The sequence below is a fragment of the Quercus robur genome, chromosome 2 (assembly GCF_932294415.1).
Source record: "Quercus robur chromosome 2, dhQueRobu3.1, whole genome shotgun sequence".
Classification (NCBI taxonomy): domain Eukaryota; kingdom Viridiplantae; phylum Streptophyta; class Magnoliopsida; order Fagales; family Fagaceae; genus Quercus; species Quercus robur.
The window spans coordinates 10,839,986-10,861,882 of record NC_065535.1 but is presented as its reverse complement, the minus strand read 5'-3'; the positions used below and the strand labels follow the sequence as shown (position 1 = coordinate 10,861,882).

The window sequence follows — 21,897 nt, the reverse complement described above, 5'->3', positions numbered from 1 at the left end:
ATGTACGCCAATCGCAATTTACGAACTCAATAGCTGTGAAAGTTGTTTGTGAATTTTGTTGCAGCACTAGACTTTCTGTAAAAACAAAGTATATGCTGGAGAGCGTGCTTGCATTGGTCTCCATTTTACTGTTTGATGGCAAGCCTGCTGGTTGTCAGTTCAGGCCTACAAGTTTTAGCATATGCAGGAGCAGGAATTTCATAGTGTGACTTTTTAGTTTTTAGTGGAATTCTATCTATCCTAAAATCTAGGGGCACTTGTAGTATGTGTTCTAATTCTAAACTTCAAAATTTTGTAATTGATACTATCATTTAAGATTAATTTTCCAATCTATCTACTCTTGGAGATACAATAATTACTCATGTTTCTTTGATTTTTGGAATAGGAAGTGATTATTCCAAGGCAGTATTATCAGGACAAGGCTGGCAGAATTTTTGGGTGTAAAAGATATTAGTAAAGTTCTAGGCTTCTAGCAAAGAAAAAAAAAAAAAAAAAAAAAAAGAGGATACTGCCTTCTGGTGTAGTTCAGATTAGGCAGATACTTTAATCCATGTTTGGACAATGGAGAGAGTGTTGTGTGTGGGGCTCTCTCAATTTTGAGCTGAGAAACAAAAGTTACGGAACCAGAGAGTGACAACAGAAGGAGGCCAAAGGAACAAAGATAGCAATCATTACTAAAGTAACCAAAGGCACCACCCTAAAAAAAATCCAGAAATAAATCAGTCTCATCACAGCACACAATTCCAAACCCAACGACACCCGCCAAGAGAGAGAGAGAGAGAGAGAGAGAGTAAAAAAAAAAAAAAAAAGCAATTCTTGAAAGCACGAAAACCGATTTTTATATTTAAGCAATTCTTGAAAGATTGTGATATTCAGTGTCCTTTCAACGTCTGTATGCATGACTACAACACCTAACAGTGAAAAAAGTTAGATATTCCAATATGGCTTACGGGCTCGTAAGCTGACAATCTTAGAACTGGGAGTGTGCAAAAGATAGCCCACTTTTTATCCTCCTTTTGCAGAGTGAACAGAACAATTTTAACATATTAAGGGGCTCTCCTGTGAGGAGAGGTGGGAGAGAGAGTTTTACACTGTTCTGAGCCTAAATTTACTTTTTTGAGTCTCCCAAAGAAATGTGTATCTGCTAGCACTAAAGCTGGAGGCTTGATACTTTTGCTTGTTGTTTTATAGTCAGGGAAGTTTGGGGGACCATCTTTTCCTGTCATTTGCTGCCATATTTGCTTAGCCAATTAACTTTGTTTCTTTAAATAACTAGCAGGAGTCTATGTCTCTAGGCCTTCTGTTGTTCAGTTTTAGACCTGTTATGTGTGTGTGAGAAAGAGAGTGAATTATTATTAACAACAAATGTATGTATGTTTGCACTTTGCATTCATATACTGTGCTTTCCTGCTTGCTTTGGCTTGTGCTACTTTAATAGAACTTGATTCATTTTATCTTTTGGTGGGTCTTCCTCTTTTCTTTTCACTCTATTCATTTTCAACTTTGTTTAGTTCTTCAACTCTGCCCATCAAGGATTGGGGTTGGTTGTCAAAGACTTGTTGGGATATTAATTTTGTCTTGCTTTCAGTTAGCCTGGTCTTGTACTTCACTTTTCCTCATTTTTAATGATTTTAACTAATCTGCTTCATGTTTCTGAGTTTCTCTCTCCTTTTATTGATAATATTTTCTTTAATGGGTCAGTTATGTCATTATGTTAGCAGTCCTTCTAGTTTGAATTCTCACATTTACTTTCACTGAACTGGGTTTTCTTTCTATGTGCCATTTTTTGAATTTGTTTGTCCGAAGTGATCCCTCCAAGTTGAACTTCAGTGTTAATTAATTCTGGTACTTGTGCCTAAATAATTGAGCATGTCTTTTGGCTTCTTGATTTTAGTTACTCTGCCTCTCTGAGTGCAACTTAATACGAATTTCCACTTCAGTGCTTTAAGTCGTACCTTTACTTGGTCTCTGTTTATTGATCAAACTTATGCCCTCATAATTTAGTGCTAACACATGACGGCCACAAGTTCATGATTGTCTTCCTTACACACCATTTATTGCTTCCATAGCAATTAATATGGAAATGTACTCCCATCTTTATCTTTGGCACTTCATATTCAATAGAGGATCAATATCAGCTTGATAGTCTCTAGTTTTCCTGACCAAGTTGTTAGTTCTTTTCACTAAAGCTTTGACAAAACCCAACTTGCTAAAGTCCAGAGCAAGGTTCTCAAAAAAAAAAAAAAAAAAAAAAAAAAAAGTCCAGAGCAAATCTTTTATAACTTTTTAGCTTCCGGTTCTGTTCAATATGGTTTCACAGGACTCACCTCCACATCCAAGTAACATGCACCTATTCACTATCTCAGACTCTATCACTGGTCAAAACCATTTCCAAAACCAAAACCAACATTTTGATGCATATGGGTCTGCATTAACTGGAAGTGACACAGTGCTCCATCATTCTCTTGGTGTACTTCCCAGCATTCAATCTCTTGGGGAAAGAATGTCTAGATCAATAGACCTTGTTCAAGCTTCAACAGTAGCTGAGGAATCTGAGATCAACCACACTAGACATTTCATGGATCTTCTAGGAGCAGCAAATGAGTCCAATCACCAGGCTCAGAGGCTGTCACTTTCTTTAGGCTCTCATGTGCTTGTTCCTTCTGGACAATACAGGCAGAGGTCCTTCAATTCAGACCTCATAAGCCCCCCCAGTTACTTAATGTCCAGAGAAGAAGCACAGGAACCTTGTAATCCAGGAGTGGAACATGTAAGCAGTGACTATTCTTACACAGGAAGTTCATTTGCTTCATCTTCGGCCTCATTAAATCGTTCTTATTCAACTTCATATGGAACAGAATCTTTTGCTTCTGTTATAGGCAATTCAGTGTATTTAAAACCAGCTCAGTCCCTTTTGAGAGAAACTGTTAATGTGGGTGGCAGAGAAGTTAATTTGAGCAATGAAAAATATGTTGCTAAATTGTGTCGTGGAGGTAGGGCAGGAGCTCTTGGACTTTCTTCTGAACTAAAAGCAGAATTGTACAGTAATGGGCTCTTATCAGCTGAGAAACATGAACTTCAAGTTAAGATTGCAAAGCTTATTGCTTTGTTGGAGGAGGTGGGTCTATACAATATTGAAATCTTGTTTCTTCATCGGTAGTCTTAACTTGATTGCTTCTAAAAATTTTCATAGTAATTTGCCTCAAAATCTCTCTCAATTTTCAGGTTGAAGACACATATGAGAAATATTATCATCAAATGGAAGAAGTGGTGTCATCATTTGAGTTGATAGCAGGTGTAGGAGCTGCCAAGTCTTACACTGCACTAGGACTTCAGGCCATGTCTAGGCATTTCTGCAGCTTAAGAGATGCCATAGTTTCCCAAATAAACATCAGGAAGAGGAAATTCTTGCAGGATTTACCGCGAATCAGCACCGGATTATCACAGCTTAACTTGTTTGATACAGAGACTAGACAAACTAGAATGACCCTTCAACAGCTTAGCATGATGCAAAGCCAAAGGCAAGCATGGAGACCGATTAGAGGGTTGCCAGAGACTTCTGTGGCAATCCTGCGCTCTTGGCTTTTTGAACACTTTCTCCACCCGTAAGTGCATCAATTTTATTTCCTACATTGTGATTTCATGTCTTATGTGACTCTGATACTTTATGTGTCTCACAGGTATCCAAATGAAACTGAAAAGCTAATGTTGGCATCTCAGACAGGCCTGACCAAGAACCAAGTAATTCCTTTCCCATTTTTCTCTGCTCAGAATATGATTATTATAAACTAGTTAGTATTTCTCATTTTGTGAGCTGGCCTAATTGTGATATGAATGAGTAATCTTCATGGTTGTTTCAGGTTTCAAATTGGTTCATAAATGCTCGGGTTCGGCTGTGGAAACCTATGATTGAAGAAATGTACAAAGAAGAGTTTGGGGAGTCCTCAGAAGACTTGAACCAATTAACTAGCAATTCAATGACAAGGGAAGATGTCTCAGATCCTGCAGAGGATTGAAGGGGTAGGAAAAATCAACTTAGGATAGCAATTAATGCAAACTCTTGTAAAGTGAGCCAAGAATGAATGACCTCTAGTAAGTGCTCATTTTTGCATATATAGATTAAAGACCTTCGGAATGTGGTTGAACTAACCAGGGTCAAATTTGTTCAAGAACACCAACTGTGTTAGTTTCTAAAGCCTGTTAGTATTTACACCCCCCACCCCCCCCCCACCCCCCGCCCCCAAAAAAAAAAAACATTTTAGTATTGTGCAAGTTGGCAGCTAAAAGCATTGTCAAAGTTCTTCATTAATTGCATGTCAATTTCAAGATTCAATTAGCATTGATATAGATTGTACTTCTGGCATTCAAGTGATAGCTCAGTGTAATAGCATCATTTGAAAAATGACATAATTTAAAATATGATTTATAGGAAATAAGGAGAAGATGAAAGAATTGAAGAACAGGTGATATAACTCTAATGGTCTACAGCCAAAATATTACATCTTTCTTATTCATTTTGATTGATAAATATTACAATTGAACTCATATTTATAATAGGATTTACAAAATTCAAAAATATATCAACTATCAATGTGGAAGTGAATAGACATATACATTAGAGAAAAAAGAAGAAGAAGAGATAATGAGCCTTTTATATTCCCCTCCCTTCTATATTAAGTCTTTTGTTGCCCTATGAGATTATAGGCGCATGCAAATTCACAAATTTATTGTGAAAAATATGAATTTGTGTAGATTTGTGAACTTATTGTATGTAGCCTGTAGCCACTCAGTCCTAGCACCATGAAAGTAACTAAATTGAGTATTCAAACTGAAAATACTTTTCTAGATGGTTTCATAATTTGATTCTCTCTGCAAAATGCAAATCATTAGACAATAGAGCATTGAAACTTAGGTTCTTAAGTCTAGGACATTCCCATTGTCTCAAGGGCATTTGTAAGGTAAAGTAAATGAAGGACAGGCGAGAAAAAAGAGTTATAGTTTTTGGTCTTATCTTTGGGTACTAATGGATTGTGATTGTGGGGTGTGTATGGTTTCGTCCCCTCTTTATAAAGGAGTTCTGCCCTTAAAGAAGTAAAAAATATATTTTTAGCTTTTAAGTGATGTGTCTTAGTCCAAACTTGACCTTTGCCAAAAATAGCAGTTCAGTTTTACTTGGTTTCATTCGGTTATAACCCAAAAGAAGTGGAATCTGTTTTTTTCCCACTCTTACTCATAAGCTAAGGATGGTACTATTGTAGCATTTAATGAGTATTAAATGTTAATTTAAGAAGAGAAATTATGATAACAAGATAAAACTTTTTTTTTGGGAATCTGATAAGATGGTAAAACTTAAGTACAATTCTTTAGGGTGAAATTTAAGTACAATATATTAGATTTTTTAATTAAACTAGTCGCAGATTCACGTGATGTGTGAAAATAAATAATTATTTGTAGTTATAATATAATGTATAATATGTTCTCTAAAATTTGTTGAAGAAAATTTGTTCTTTCTAGAAATTAAATATTAATTGGATCTTAAATTGATTCTTTTTGTATGTTGTCTTTTCAAGTTTAGTTCAAAACTTCAATTTTTTCCCTTAATTTTTGGGTTGAAAAGTATGAAATTTTAATATATTTGGGCTAAAATATTTAGTTTTGAGTTAAAAAATACAAAATAAAAATTACATTAGAAATTAAAAATATGATCCCTAAAAATGCAATAAAAATGATAAATATTTAAAAGTCTTATTTGGTCCACATTGGTCCTATTCTGTCAAATTCTGTCCTATTCAGTCCACATTGGTCCTATTCGATCCATTTTGTCCACTTCAGTCCTATTCAGTTGACATTAGTCCAATTCGGTCCTATTTGTTCTTATTTGGTCCATTACGTCCACTTTGGTCCTAATCTGTCCATTTGTTCTTATTCAGTCCACTTCAGTCCTATTCAGTTCACCTTGTTCTTATTCGGTCTACTTAGGTCCTATTCGGTCCAATTTCTTCCATATTGTTCCCATTTAGTCCACTTCTTTTCATTTGGTCCAATTTGGTCCATTTGTGTCCAATTCGGTCCATTTTGGTCTGCTTTGGTCTTTTTTTTGTGGACTTACATATAGGGAAAAGACATGGGTTATCTCCTCTCTGGTGTTTGACAATTGGTTTTAGGCAAAATCTTTTGTTTCTTGTTTGTTTGTTTGTTTGTTTGTTTGTTTGTTTTTTTTTTTTTTTTTTTTTTTTTTTTGTGGGTAAAAAGAAGTGGAAACATTGCTGCTTACGAAGCAGCAAGTACGCACTAGAGTCCTTTATTTCCTTTTGTTTGTGTTCAGACAATCTTCCAGCTAGAGTGGCTTCAGCTTGTAAGGAAGATGCCTAGGCTTTGTTACTTTCAGTTTGTCTTTGAAATATATTGAAGGTTATCAAAAAAAAAAAAAAAAATGTTTGGGTTGAGAACACCTATTCTAAATCTAAATTTATTAAAATGTGTGTGTGTGTATATATATATATATATCTCAAACTTGTAATATCTAAAATCTGAAGCATATCATTTATTATTGCTACACTTTTGTTGAGTCACATTAACATAGCATTTCAGATCAAATTAAGTGCAAAAAATAAAATTAAGGTTTAGGGCTTATACTTGTCTATGGTATGGGGTCCCCAAACCCATTGGGCCCTAAACCTTGGCCCTATGGCACAGTCCATGACCCCAACCCTCTGTTCAAAGCAAGGCCCCAGGCCTGCTAGGTCGGGGGCTCGGGCCATGTACCACAATGCTTGGCCTAAGGCCCATTGGGCCTGTAATCATGACCCAAACACCTTGGTCCATAACCTGGGCCCTGCCCAGTCAGCTACATCACGGACGGGAACGTGACTGCTCAGGGTGCACATCTCAATTACTCGGTATAGCCTTGAGGAATATCACTGCCGAACAGCTCTTTTGAGGTGGGAACTAGTTCCAATGCCACTCTTGCCACTTCCACTCCCAACTAAACACCTACTTAGGGGTAATGACATTGGACCTTTATTCCCACTGACAATCAGGAATAATCATGACTTCCTCACTCATCTTGAGCTATAAATAGAAGGAGAGTGTGAGGAAGAAGGGGGAGGAAGGGAGTTGCTGTTAGGAAGGAGAGTAACACGAGAAAAATGAGAGTACTCAGTGAAACCAGGGTGTGCATTTGGGTCTCCGAATCAGGAATTACCCATTGTAGGAAATCCAAAACCCACAATACAGATAGGTTGTGAACCCAAGCATTAAACTAGCCCATTGACTTTATTTTGGGTACGCACGACTTGCATCTACGGTTCTTGCAAAATAACTTATCGACTCAACTGTTTTGTAAAATATTGTGAAAATTGTTACATCCAAAAGACTTAGGCTGAGTGGTCACCAAACCCAATCCAACTCAATCTTGAACACCCATATTACTCAAGTTAGCTAAGCTGGTTGGTTCCAATTCAACATGAACTCGAAAAAAATATAAAATCATTGAAAAATAATAGTTTTAACCAAGTTTGACCAATGTTGTTGAGTTTCTTGATAAAATGGATTGAGATTTGTTGCATCGTCTTTTAAAGGTTGAGATTGATAGTTTAAAAAGTTTGTTTAAAATATTAACTCTTGGATCAATTATATATATATATATATATATATATATATATATATATAAATGTTTTTTCTAACATTTTGCATTGTTAAAAATTTTCCTTTTACATCCAAATCCAATAAAATTTTCCTAGATTCACAATTAAATATGGACCATATAATGTGCACAATTGGGTTGTATTTGTGGGTGAGTTTTTCTCTTTTTTTACCAAACACCCATTTGAGAATTAAAAATTTCTTACACTTTAATTGGAAAGAGAGAAAGGAATGGAATGCAAATAATTATTTTGAATATTCATTTCATTCATTTGTTTGGGAATTTTAATAGATTGAATGAAAAAAAAAGAAAAAGACCTTGTAGCTGAATTGACACCTCCCCATGTATAAAGTGCTTGAGGGTCTAAGGGGGAAAAATGTTCGAATTGCGAGTTTAGCAGCATGTTGTAATTATTTTTTTTTTTTAAAAGGTGGGAAAAAATGGAATGAATAACACTCATTTTTTCATTTTTCGTTGAAACCTCAAAATTTCATTTCCCCTCCAAGTTAAGAGGAATCAGGGAAAATGTAATTAGATTTAATTAAATTTATACTTAAACTCCCAAAACACCCCAACATATTCAACACTTTATTTAATAATAGGGGATATAAAAATACTTTCATTCATCCTAATATTACTCCAAAAACAATTACATTTAATTCTTCTATTTTTAAAGTATCTAAACAAAATTACATAATTCCATGTTATTCATTTATCTTCATTTTTATGTACTCCCGAATGAAACCTTAAACATTTGACCCGCATCCATCATAATCACCTCATGAGAAGATTCAAAACCACCCATGACCTTTCGGGTCGGTTCGGACGTATCCGCTTATGCGGGTCGTTGAACACTGGACTAGATAGTAGATACTGTGGAGTATACTGGACCATCTGATATTTGGGCGTTACCGTTAACCAAAAAAATGCAACATAACAAGTAATAACCACAAGAAGAATAAGAAGAAGAAGAAGAAGCAGCAAAAGTAAAGTATAATGAGCGCATGCATTTGTTGTTGTAGTATAATTCGGCCCTCACCTCTAAGTCACGACCCCAATTATCCATGGTCTCCTCCACCATCCAATTCAAACCCTTATCGCCCAAATTTCCCCCTCACACTAAAAAACGATTCGAACTACCACCACCACCACCACCACCACAATCTCAATATTTATTCTTCTTCTTCGCGGTTCATCGCTAGAAGTCTCCAGCAGCAAGGGCTTGGAGTCGGAGTCGATTCCACTGATAGCAGTTTAGCTCTGAAAAGCGCAGTGATCGATGAGGAGGTACAAGTAGAAGTAGAAGTAGAAGTAGAAGAAGAAGAGGTTCATGGACCTGTAATCAATGGAGTTGCAGACACTAAATCCCAAACTCCGTCGGCGACTAAAACTAAAAAGAAGAAAGAGGAGGACGATGATGACAGTTTTGAGAATAGGTTTAAGCTACGAAACGGCAGGGAGGTTCGTTTCTTTTAACCATCTCTTTTCTTTTGTATGGATAATTTTGCAAATGCAAGAGATGAATCTGTGGCTTTTGATTTTTTTTTTTTTGGCCAACATTAATATTTGTTTCAAAATAATGCTTTGTGACTCTTGCATTTTGGATTGGTTTGTTATCTTAGGAACTTGTGTGACCAATACAGAGGTTGTCTTGAGTTTTGACCTATTTGTGTGTGTGTGTGTGGAGTCATGTGAAAGATTTGCACAGAAAGAGAGAGAGAGAGAGAGGAGAGGAGAGAGAAGAAAAAAGGATACGTGCTCTTTTGAGTGTGTAAACTCTTTTTAATCTCTCTGAATTTATTCTTTGCTACTGTTGCTACCCATGGATGTAGGCTATCATTGAAATTTATCGATATTGTTAAATTATCGATTCTCCCAAAAGCTTAAGCTATTAGGAAATGTTAAATTTAATCAGTTAACCACATAATTCTAACCCTTTCCCTCACGTGTGGGCTCAAAATTCCTTAGGTAGAGTAGAGGAGACATTGATTGAACTTAGGACCTCCTACTTTGATACCATGTTAAATTACCTATTCTATTTTTCTCAAAAGTTTAAGCTATAGAGAAATGGTAAATTAAATCATTTAACCACATAATTCTAACACCTACTGCCCATGGACGTAGGCGATTGCTGAATCATATAAATTCTTGGTGTTATCTTGCTTGTGATTGCTCTTTCTCTTCTTTTCCTCTAGTTTTTCCCCACTAATTTTTTGTTGGTGACATCTTTCACAAGCCCATACTAGTGTTCATTGTCAGCCTTGTGCAGGAGGGCTTTCCAGAAACCCTTTCACGCAACATGTTTGGCTGTATGGACAAATATTTTTAGGCTAAATTAATAGTATAGAGTAATATTAGTGTAAAATTCTTTTGATTCAGTATTGGTAAGTTCGAACTTGCTTATTTTAGCTTCTTTTCTTTGGTAAAAAGCTCTAGTTGAAGAAGAGTTATTTTTTAAAAGAGAGGTAATTGGACTATTCATGTTTTCAGGTTTTTGAAGAAAAGGCCTACATTGTTGGTGTTGAGCGCAAAGGTGATATAGAGGATTCTTTTGGTGTAGAAGAATCACTTAAGGAATTGGCTCAGTTGGCTGACACTGCTGGGGTTTTGGTTGTTGGTTCCACGCATCAAAAGTGAGTAGTCCCTGATATGTCGCTGGTTCTTCTTACCTAGGATATTTTTAGAAAGTTTACATATCATATGGTCCATCCTAGTATTTTCTACTTGTGTAGTTAAATGATGTGTCAATTGGAAAATGTTTGTCTTTGTTGAAGTACTATGGGATGAACCAACTTAGCTGTTTTATTGCATTGGAGACCACCTATGACCAGCTTTTGGTACCAGGGGCAATGGTGGCAAAGCAATGATTAGGTGATAACCTTGGGAAACTAGGCAACAGACAATTGTTTCCTTTAGGATAAACCTCGATAAAAGTTGGCAGTCCTTGACACTTGGCAACTTCGACATATTGCTTTGGTGCTTTCATTATTTTAGCTTACCCAAAATTTCTCTTTCTGGAGAGTGTAGAAATTCGTTCATCCTCTATATTCAGTGATTTTTTTTGATAAGTAAGAAGAAAATATTATTAATAAGGGAAAAGCATTAAAATACACAGGGTTCACGGTAGTGAACAAAAAGACACAAACAGCCACTAAGAAAAACTAAGAAAAGCTAATAGACGAAAGGAATTCCATAATGGTAAAACAATCCGAAAAACCCCAACACTGAGACCAATCGAAGAGGGTCCGTTGGCACAAATCTACTAACTGAACCACAGTTTTCCCCTTATTCTCAAAAGAATGCCGATTCCGTTTAGTCCAAATATTCCACATTAAACAGCCTGGAACTAGATTCCAATTATCAGAGCTATGCTTCCCAATCCAATGGTACCAACAAAATAATAAGTCCGCTACTGAACTTGGCATGACCCACTCGATCCCAAACAACCGAAGCATATGAGTCCACAAAGAATGAGCTATCAGACAGAAAAGTAATAGGTGATCCATAGATTCCTCATTACAACAGCACATACAACAACGATTCACCAAGAGGTGACCACGAAGCATAAGGTTATCCAAGATAAGGATTTGACCATGAGCTGCTGTCCACATAAAAAATGCCACCCTTTTAGGAACCTTGACTTTCCAAATGCCCTTCCAAGGGAAAGTGGAAGGAGTTGCATTTCGAATCTTATGATAGAAAGACCGAGTGTCAAACTTCCCATTTCCATTAAGAGCCCAACGAAGCCTGTCACCCCCATTACCCCTAGGGATCCGGGTTTGGATGAAATGAAGTAGGGAATAAGAAGCCGCTAACTCCCAATCATTGAAATCCCTAAAAAAGCTTAAACTCCACACTCTGTCGTTATCACCCACTAAAGGGCTTAATACTTCAGAAACATAAGCTTCTTTATTAGCAGAACACAAATATAACTGGGGATAAAGAATTTTAAGAGGGACATCTCTAGTCCATTTGTCATGCCAAAAAAGAATACGGGAACATCTGATTTTGAGCATGTTGTCCTTTTGAAAATATAGTGCATGTCTTGTAAATATGTAGTGTATTTATGTTCACCTACACAGGACATTCTGAATACATCTGATTTTCTTATACAGTCTACTAAACCTACTAAGCAAATACATAACTACAAAGGTATATTTCTTGCATTCTGTCTCTCTCTCTCTTATGTCCTTGTTAGGAATCAACAGAGTAGAAAACAATGAAAAAGGAAAATATTGAAAAGAGAAAATTTATTCGAATGTTATACACCGACTGAGATTATATTGCAATAACCTTAAGCACTTGTTTTGGTTCTTTTCACCTAGGGGGCGATTGCTAGGCTTCAGACAACATCAAACCCATTTCTTCCAACATATTCTATATGTTGCATTACTATGCTTGTGTCTGTGCTTAGTGTCATAGATTTTGTTCACAGCCAGTCCCAAGCCTGTGAAAGGGGGAGGGTTGTGGTCAGTCGACGGCTAGCGTAAAATTTAGTCACTTTTTTGTGAATCTATATGCTATAGATACTCGTTGTACATGTGGCCAATCTTGACTAATCTGTTGAGGATTCATGGCTAACCCCAAAAAATTTGGGACTAAAGCTTTGTTGTTGTATTCAATATATCACATATTTATTGGTTCTAAGCTTCTATCATTTTGTGCCTTTGTACAAACTTAGAACATAAATGTTCTAGCTTGTTTAACACACTCAATGTGAAGTTTAGGATTTTTTTCAATGTTCTTTTGGCATTTAGCTGGACAGTTATAATTTTTGTATGCTTTTGAAATCATGACACATCAGCAATCTATGTCCATGGATTCATATGTTATTCTTTTTAAGGAATTCTTCAACTTTTGGCATCTTAGCTTCAATTGCTTAATCTACTACATGCTGCAGACTAGCTTCCCCGAACCCAAGGACATATATTGGTTCTGGCAAGGTTGCGGAGATAAAGAGTGCAATCCATGGACTTGGTGTTGAGACTGTAATATTCGATGATGAGCTTTCAGCTGGGTGAGATTCCCAACTTAATGGTTATTGTGTCTAAAGATATGCTTCCTGTTCAAATTGGTTTTCATAAATGACACTATTTAGCCTTTGCAACACTTGCTCTTCCCAGTTTTCTCACTCTTTTTTGCTCTTTTTTTGTTTTTGTTTTTTTTTTTGTTATTATTATTTTTTGTTTACTACTATGAACCTGCCATGCCAGGATTCCTGCCAATGGAAGTTTCAGTTTTTAACTATATTCTAGTTTTCTGTATTTAAGCTTTTAGTTTGGGTCATATTAAGATTTCTGCTGTTTTGAACTTATTGTATTGTATTTACATGCAAGTGCAGTTATATTTCTTTATTTTTTTCAGTTTTAAATAGCAAAAAACTGAAAAAGTTGGTTCTCAGATTATATCTAAGACCTTGGTTATGTTATGAACTTTAAGTTTTGCCTTGCTGGAATTTACAAGGATTTGGAAAAAGGAAGAAAAAGGCTATAAGATGGTTTGTAGTGTTGTATGCCATGGAGTCAGTGTGAACCTAATATGTGCATTACATATGTTTAATGTTTAAATGTAAATTTCTTCTTCATTCAGATGGCATCATTATAGTCACCCCCCTTCATATAAACAATGATTATGATACAAAGATTATCTCTGTCCATGTTGTTGATAATGACATTGTGTTATTCTGATTTTCTCAAGCAGATACATAAATTCTTCGTTATGCACAATTGAATCTTAAAATATGTTTTCATTTCACTGTTATAATTTTAGGCAATTACGCAATTTGGAGAAGGCTTTTGGAGGAGATGTTAGGGTTTGTGACCGCACTGCTCTCATCCTGGATATATTTAATCAGCGGGCAGCAACACATGAAGCAGCTTTGCAGGCAAATTTATTATAATTCTTTTAGTTAATTTTGTGATATATTATTGGAAAGACCCCAAATTCTTTTAGTGCTTTTGGTATAGTTTGAGGCCTTACCACCTACATGGGAGCAGATGTTTATCTTCCAATGAGACTGAATACCTCTTCATCTACTAATGAATAGCAAAAGGAAGAAGATCTGTATAGTTCACACTGACAACTGAAACGTCTTTCCAGGTTTCATTGGCACAAATGGAATACCAGTTACCGCGATTAACAAAAATGTGGACTCACCTTGAGCGACAAGCAGGAGGCAAGGTGAAGGGTATGGGTGAGAAGCAGATTGAAGTGGATAAGCGTATCTTACGTACTCAAGTGAGTGACCTTTCTTGACAGGTTTTAATAGAATATAAATGTTTCTGTACCTGGAAAAATGATCAAGACGTATCTTTATGTGGTTCCCTTCTCACAAAACTTGTAGGCTATAAGCTTTTAATTTCTCTTAGCAGGAAAGAAAAAAAAATTCTAATCATTGCGGTTGTCTCTGTCAGAAGCTTTTTTTTTAATGCTTTTCTTATCTTTAGAAATTGAATTTGGTTGTAAACACATTCCTAATTCCAGATTGGAGTTCTCAAAAAAGAGCTTGAATCTGTTAGGAAACATCGAAAGCAGTACCGGAACCGGCGTACATCTGTACCTGTCCCAGTAGTTTCTTTGGTAAGTAGATACATGGCTTTCAAAGCTATTAGGGCACTTGTTCATTTCAGTTTATAATATAAGTAGACATTAATGACATTTTAGGTTGGGTACACAAATGCTGGAAAAAGTACACTTCTAAATCGATTGACTGGAGCTAATGTACTTGCTGAGGATCGGTTATTTGCTACCCTTGATCCAACTACAAGAAGGGTTCAGGTCAGTCAACATAATCAGGGAAAACTCTTGCCATAGCATTTTTATGCAACCAGGATTACATTATCAGGAAGGAGATGGTCAAATTAGAGAAAAATATTATTTATAATTGGGAGGGGGGTGATCAATATATTTTAACAAAAATTTTCATTGAATGTAAGGAAAACTTGGAGCCTTTCAAGAAGTTTGGGGGGCCATGACCCCAGAAATTCCAACATAGTATTACCCCTGTATGCAACTATGTAGTCAGAGATGATGGTTCTTTCCATGTGGCAACAAGTAGTTTCAGTTTTTTAAACTGTTTCATTGATATGTTGCATATTTTTCTATTCTTCAATTGGCAACAAAGCACTTTTAGGACTTTTGATTTAGATTCTGGACTTTATGTAATCGAACTGGGATCTTTGATTAGGATTCACCGTATAAATGTTGGGAGCTTGCAAATGAGTTTGAATAGCTTGACTTTCAGTGTGCAAGCACTATGTAGAATTATTTGAGATGCTTATGTTTTCTGCATTAGAAACTTACAGTTGCCGATGGTAATTGGTAACGTTAGACATTTTCTGTCTTTCTGTCCAGATGAAGAATGGGAAGGAGTTTCTTCTCACAGATACTGTTGGTTTCATCCAAAAGTTACCAACTATGCTGGTGAGATCCTCCTCAATCTATTGATTATTCTACCACTATCATTTCTCTCTCATGTCTTATATTAAGTGGCTGCTGGTACTCCTTATGTTTTGTCTTGAATCAAGTTTAAATTCGCATCATTACTAAAAAAGAGGTTTCAGAGAATTTTGATTATTATATGGAGTGAAGCCCAACAAATCTTTTCTCTTCTCTCCAACAACTACTTCCTGCAGGTTGCAGCCTTCAGAGCTACATTGGAGGAGATAGCAGAGTCATCTCTTTTGGTACATGTGGTGGACATCAGGTAGAATATGGTAAATGTGTTGACAAGATATTGCTGGATAAAATTAGTCTTATAACTCATTGCTATGAACCTCAGTCATCCTCTAGCAAAGCAACAGATAGAAGCTGTGGAGAAGGTTTTGTCAGAACTAGATGTGTCATCAATTCCAAAGTTGATGGTCTGGAATAAGGTAAAGAGGGAGTTACAAAAAAATAAAGTTAAACAACCAACTGACTTTCTGTTTTTCCGCTTTGTATATGTGAATCTTCATAGTTATTGGGCTTTCTCTGTAGACCTTTCTTTAGTGCTGTTCTCTTGTCAAAATCCAAATGATGACTTGTTTTCTGTTCCATAAACCTTTCTCATATCATGTTTTCTGGTTAAAATTTGTACTGATACCTATTTCAATTATATATGAGTAATGTTAGGGACACACCCATTTCCACACCCAAATACACACTCTGCTTGTGTGTCAACTCTTGATTGGATTTCCGCATCTTCAAGTACATGTGAAAGTGATGAAATCCAATCAAAAGTTGACAAACAAGCAGGGTGTGGGAAGGGATGTGTCCCTAGCATTACTCATTACATATTCTCTATTTTCTCTTTTATTTTACTATTATTAAATTGAGGATATATTAGCAAGTAGACAACCAGCTTTCTCATATAAATTAATATTTATCTGCACACACTATTGTACTTCTTCTATGAAATCAAAAGTAATGTTTTTGTGATCTATCAAATTTATCATTTGTATCAATGTTGCTAAAAGCGCCAAGTGCATGTAAGTGCAAAACCCTCATGGAACCTAAGCACAAACATGTGTCTGATTTTAAGTAAAGCACTCATTTTTTAAATATAACATATAATAACCTCTAATAAAAGATTCATAGTAAAAAAATCATTAACCAAAATAGTAATATATTTTGCCTTTTAGTTAATATGTATAGTGCAATTGCACAAAGTTTGTAAGGTCTGTAAGTTATAACAAAATTCTTCTAATTTTATGTAGTAAATTTGAAAACAATTATCAACGGACAATATGATAATAATCTAATAATAAAAAATTAATTTTTTTTTTTGTATAATCCTCATGTGCTTTACAAAAATAGTTTACTGTGATAACTAAGATCAAATGAAGTATATGGTTCAATCAAAATATATCCAAAGAGTGAAGACCAAAAAGCACAAGAATAGTAAATTATCCTTATTCATGTCTTTTGATATACACACACATTGTGTGTGTGTAATACAACACCTTAAGCATGGTGTTTTTACTTTTTACAATAAATCAATGGTCCCATCATTTCCTTCGAGCAATTAATTTTAATGATTCATATATTTTTTAGCAAAAAAATAAAAAAGCATGCCTAGGCGTGCTTTGTTTTAAGCAAGCAGCTTTGAGCTTTAAGCAAACTTTTTAGCAAAACTGATTTGTATGCATAATGTCTGTCCTTACAAGCCATGAAGTGCTTGCATATATAAGGTTAGTTTGGATTCACGTCCGGCGTTTGCGTTTGGGGCGTTTTGTTTTTTGTTTTTTTTTTATTTTTTTATTTTTTAAACCAGCGTGTTATGCACTGTTCATTGGCCATGAACAGTGAATTTTTTTAAACCAGCGTGTTATGCACTGTTCGTTGGCCATGAACAGTGAATTTAGGCCAATGAACAGTGCCAAACAGTAATAAACAGAAAAAAAATTATTTTTTATTGTTTTCAGTTTTCAGTTTTTAGCAAAATAAGTTGTATCCAAATGCACACATAGTTTATGATTAATGTGAAGCTTTAGGTGAGTTTCTTGATTTGCTATTTGATTGACAAGTCTTAGATTCCATTCTTTGCTACATGGGCTTATAGGTAATGTTGATGGTAGCCTGACTTTCGCAGCTGCTTGTGGCAGGTTGATAGGGTTAGCAATCCCCAAAAAATAAAGTTGGAAGCGGAGAAGAGAGAAGATGTTGTCTGCATATCTGCTATGAATGGTGAAGGGCTACATGAATTCTGTGATGTGGTTCAGGAAAAATTGAAGGTAGTGAATTGACAGCAGTATTTCTAGTTTCCTCAAAAGTAGTTAGTTTTTCTTATTCCCGATAGTTGATACACAGAGTGGAGTCTGTGTTGTGCTTACAAAATTATAATAATAAAATTAAACAAATCCAATGCATGACAGGATTCTATGGTATGGGTGGAAGCTTTAATCCCATTCGACAAAGGAGAGCTCCTGAGTACCATTCATCAGGTTGGAATGGTAGAGAGAACTGTAAGTATTTGCGGGATCTTGAACTTATTTATTTTTGTGGTAGTTTTACCCCTTATCTGTCTTTGTTCCCTGTCTTACAAGTTTCTTGCTAATAATTCCATCGAATCTTAGTAACCCTCCCCCAACCTCCCACCTATCATTCTCTCTCTTCATTTCTGCATTTAGCATTCTTGGATCCTCAAGTGTTATTTTGATCAAGGGACGGTCTGCAAGCTTTTTTACATTTCTCATCTTTAGTAATTTATATAGTCATTTTTTCTGCATCTCAAGGATCCTTTAGATAGCATCTTGACTTTGCTCTTCTAGCTTTTGAAGCAAAAAAAAGCAAAGGGAAAAAAGAAATTGTGTTTGCTAACAAATTGGGTTGTAAATACTCTGAAAAAGTAAAACTACAATAATGACGCCTTTTGGCTTAAGCATAAAATTCTTGCTTTAAGAAAAAAGAGTTCCTTTATCCTTGTACCACTACTACCATCAGCAACTTATTGCCACTGCCTCATCCAACACTGAAACATGCAATGACGACTGCCATTTTTGTGGGGGCCAGGGTGGGGGGATGCAGCTTCAAATAGAGGACAATATATACAATTAGGGACCTTGGTAGATTTAGGAAAGAAATTTTAGTTGTATGCACACTTGACTGAACAGAATAGTAAAGGCAAAATGAGCAATAATTAATTGTTGGTTTTGTGTTCCAACTTCTATGGATGGATCAACTATTCCCATATTTATTAACACAATATCATTTATTGTTATTACTTGTTATTTATAATTTTTGCCCTTCAAATTTTGTAGGAATATAAAGAAAATGGGACATTAGTCAAGGCGTATGTTCCCCTGCGGTTTGCAAGGCTGCTCACACCGATGAGGCAACTGTTTATATCGTAGCCTCCAGCATGTATATACTTCTTTACTTTTCCTGAACATTGATATCTTATATACTTCCATCTGAGGAGCAATAATAGTTTTGTTGTCGCAGAGGGGAGAGAGAGTGAAGGAGAGTTTGAATTTAGTCTGTATAGCGGTTCTTGTATCATATTCCTATCTGTCGATAGATCTGTATGTAGAGTTGCTAGCATTTGTTTTCTTTTGTAAGTGTAAGAAACAAAACTAGCACAGTTCCAGTTTTTCCTGTTAATGGAGTTTATTTGGAAAATGAGTGTGAAATGTAGCATATTTTTTAATTATTTTTCTCCCCAAAAAAGCAGCGTTGGCAAGATAGAGAGAACCAAACAAAAGGTCATCTAGCAAAAGGTTAAACCATTCTTGACTCTTGATTGTAAGAATTCCAATTAGAGCAAAGTAATGTCTTGAATTATTCTGGGTTAAAATTTGTTTTCATATGTACAGCTGTCTAAGTATTTACTTCTTTTTTGTCAATGAGTACTCGTTTGTTTATCCTAAAGAAAGAGAGGAATATCAGTTCAAGTAAATAAACTAATATGGTGTTTAGTAACCATTTTAAGCTATAAAGGTTGATGAAAGAAAGATTCCACAAGGGGCACAATAATGTAGAAGGCAGATCCATCCAAATTTGTCCTTGGGAGCAGGTAATACCAGAAACACTGTCAAAACCAAATCCCTCTCTCTCAGATACAAAAGAGTGACATAACTCTTGAGGTTTGCAATTAGACTTGGTCATCCCTTGGCATCTATATTAGGTGAGAGTATTTGGTAGGGAAAGTGGTTGATTTGTTCTCTTGAGCTCTATATAAATGCAAGCAAAGGCTAGGCAATCTCTAAAAGGTGAAGCTATAATTTGAGTAATCAATGGAACTCTTCAAAGTTACTCTTAGTCTCATAGTAATAGCTTCCCTCTCAGCCACTCTCTCCTCGGCTCACCCAGGCTTCAATTTTGGCTGGGGTGGTCATGGTGGAAGTAGTGGATGGTCTTTTAGCCTTTTCCCTGAATTTTATCAGTTCTCTTGTCCCCAAGCCAATGACATTGTGATGTCTGTGTTGGAGAGGGCCATTGCCAATGAGCCCAGAATGGCTGCTTCTTTGCTTAGGCTTCACTTCCATGACTGCTTTGTCCAGGTTATAGAATTTACTCCATTGGCTCCAAAAGCATAAACATATAAAATATGAGTGATGCTAGGCATACAAACGTTTATTTTGCGTATTTTTGAGTGGTTAAATTGTTATTGGTGCGGCTTCGTATTTTGAGTGGTTAAAGTTTTATTGGTGCAAAATCGTTTTCTTGCGTCCAAAAAAAAATTATGAATATTTTTTTTGTAATTAGATTTATTAATAAATACTATAGAAGAATGAAAGTTTCTCCCTTTTTTTTTTTTTTTTTGGGTTTAAAGTATAACAAATCATTTAAAAGTTACAACCCTTTGTGCTTGTTATCACTTGCATAAAATGGTCCAACTATCTAATGTTGCAGGGTTGTGATGCCTCAGTATTATTGGATGATAGTGCCACAATAGTTAGTGAAAAGAATTCTGGGCCAAACAAAAATTCTCTTAGAGGTTTTGAAGTGATTGATGAGATCAAGGCCAAGTTGGAAGAAGCGTGTCCTCAAACTGTCTCTTGTGCAGACATTCTCGCCCTTGCTGCTCGTGGCTCCACCGTATTAGTAAGCCAAAACCAAATTTCGTCCCTACTTTGTTTCCCTTTTTGTTCTATTATTTATTTATTTATTAATGTTATTAATGTGATGCCAATCATATTCATAGTCTCATTAATTTGTAAGTTTTTATAGTAAAATCGATAGTATTTTAGCATTATTTTGTTTAAACATGTCCTTAGAAGGACATTTTTATTTATTTTATTTATTTTTTTATTTATAGCAAAAAAGATAGAAGACTTTATTTTTTATACAAAATCATGTTATACAATGGAAAAGAGAAAAGAAGGGCATTTTTCTAACCAAACAATGACTCTTCTTTCTCTTTTGCAACACTAGCTAAGGCTAGAGAAGCTCGATTACATTGTAAAGGTATGCTAACCAAAAAAAAAAAAAAAAAAAATCAAAAGGTTTATCTTTACTAAAATAAGTTCTAATGGCCTTCTGAATTGGTGCTCTTTAAGGATTTTTTTTTTCATCAACCAGTTTGCTAAGTTTATTGGGTGTGATGAAATAGAGCAGTGGACCGAATTGGGAGCTACCATTGGGAAGAAGGGACTCAAAGACAGCAAGCTTAACTACCTCAAACACTAATATTCCCCCACCAAACTCTACTCTCCAAAACCTTGTAACATTGTTCAAGCGTCAAGGACTCGATGAAGTTGATCTTGTTGCACTCTCAGGTAAATTTGGCCTTTCAAATGTAACACACTAACATCTATCATGATAAATTATCAATTGTTTCAAAAACTTAATCATTTAACGATTACTCAGCTTTCACATTTTTTTTTCGCTGTTGCTAAGTACACATTGCCTATTATCACATTGCAGGGGGGCATACAATTGGTATGGCAAGGTGTGTGACATTCAAGCAAAGGCTCTACAACCAAAATGGAAACAATCAACCTGATCAAACTCTTGACAAGGGCTACTACTATAATTTGAAATCAGTTTGTCCTAAATCAGATGGTGACAATAACATCTCTCCCTTGGACTTTGCCTCCCCAGCAAAATTCGACAACACATATTTCAAGCTCATCCTGTGGGGAAAAGGGCTCCTCACTTCAGATGAAGTGCTTTTCACAGGAAGTGCTGGGACTACTATGCAATTGGTTAAGAGATATGCTGAGGATGAGAGCCTATTCTTCGACCAGTTTGCTAAGTCTATGGTCAAGATGGGAAACATAAGCCCTCTCACTGGTTTTAAGGGTGAAGTTAGGAAGAACTGTCGCCAAGTTGATTGAGCAACTAATTATCTACTTAAACAGTTAAACTGTTTGATTAATAATGCCTTTATGTAGTGTTGATTGACATCCGGTTCTGGTGAAGCTATGTGATGTTTGATTATTGTTTGTAATGTAAGCGAGAGCTTTTTAGTAGTACCACTTTTTTTAGAAGATTTTTTTTTTTGCGTGTCCGCATATATATAACCTCGATATTAATCACTTTGCAAAGTAAATGCCTTCCAACTTATTTGATAAGGCTCCTCATCCCCACCCACCCTGTATCTAATATCCGCAAGAAAAACGAAGACCATCTCAAGGAGAGAGAGAGAGAGAGAGAGAGAGCACTGAAGTGATATAAACACGTTAACATCCGAAAAACTAACAAAGAAAATGGCAAACAAAATCAGAGAGAATGGGAGGGTTTTAAATGGGAAATGGACATTAACACTAACGAAATCTTTTACAATTTCAAATTTTGTAAAGCATGTTGTTTCACCAAAATTTGAATTT

At 35.6% G+C, this 21,897-nt stretch overlaps 3 protein-coding genes across 3 annotated transcripts; all 3 read left to right on the top strand.

The window, feature by feature from the left end:
• The first annotated feature begins 852 nt into the window (after positions 1–852).
• LOC126712319 (BEL1-like homeodomain protein 11) lies at positions 853–4,228 on the top strand. The gene is made up of 4 exons (XM_050411609.1): positions 853–3,118; positions 3,226–3,605; positions 3,681–3,741; positions 3,861–4,228. The coding sequence occupies exons 1-4, from the start codon at positions 2,309–2,311 to the stop codon at positions 4,014–4,016; spliced, it is 1,407 nt and encodes a 468-aa protein (XP_050267566.1). The 5' UTR covers positions 853–2,308; the 3' UTR covers positions 4,017–4,228.
• Positions 4,229–8,538: 4,310 nt separating this feature from the next.
• Positions 8,539–18,745, top strand: LOC126712316 (uncharacterized). Its single transcript, XM_050411603.1, has 13 exons — positions 8,539–9,106; positions 10,136–10,278; positions 12,546–12,662; positions 13,415–13,529; positions 13,745–13,882; positions 14,129–14,224; positions 14,309–14,422; positions 14,999–15,067; positions 15,280–15,350; positions 15,426–15,519; positions 17,230–17,358; positions 17,500–17,589; positions 18,385–18,745. Exons 1-13 carry the CDS (start codon positions 8,642–8,644, stop codon positions 18,475–18,477), a joined length of 1,734 nt encoding a protein of 577 aa, XP_050267560.1. The 5' UTR covers positions 8,539–8,641; the 3' UTR covers positions 18,478–18,745.
• Positions 18,746–19,317: 572 nt separating this feature from the next.
• Positions 19,318–21,570, top strand: LOC126712317 (peroxidase 9-like). Its single transcript, XM_050411604.1, has 4 exons — positions 19,318–19,626; positions 19,979–20,170; positions 20,679–20,844; positions 20,993–21,570. The coding sequence occupies exons 1-4, from the start codon at positions 19,360–19,362 to the stop codon at positions 21,403–21,405; spliced, it is 1,038 nt and encodes a 345-aa protein (XP_050267561.1). The 5' UTR covers positions 19,318–19,359; the 3' UTR covers positions 21,406–21,570.
• Positions 21,571–21,897: the final 327 nt, after the last annotated feature.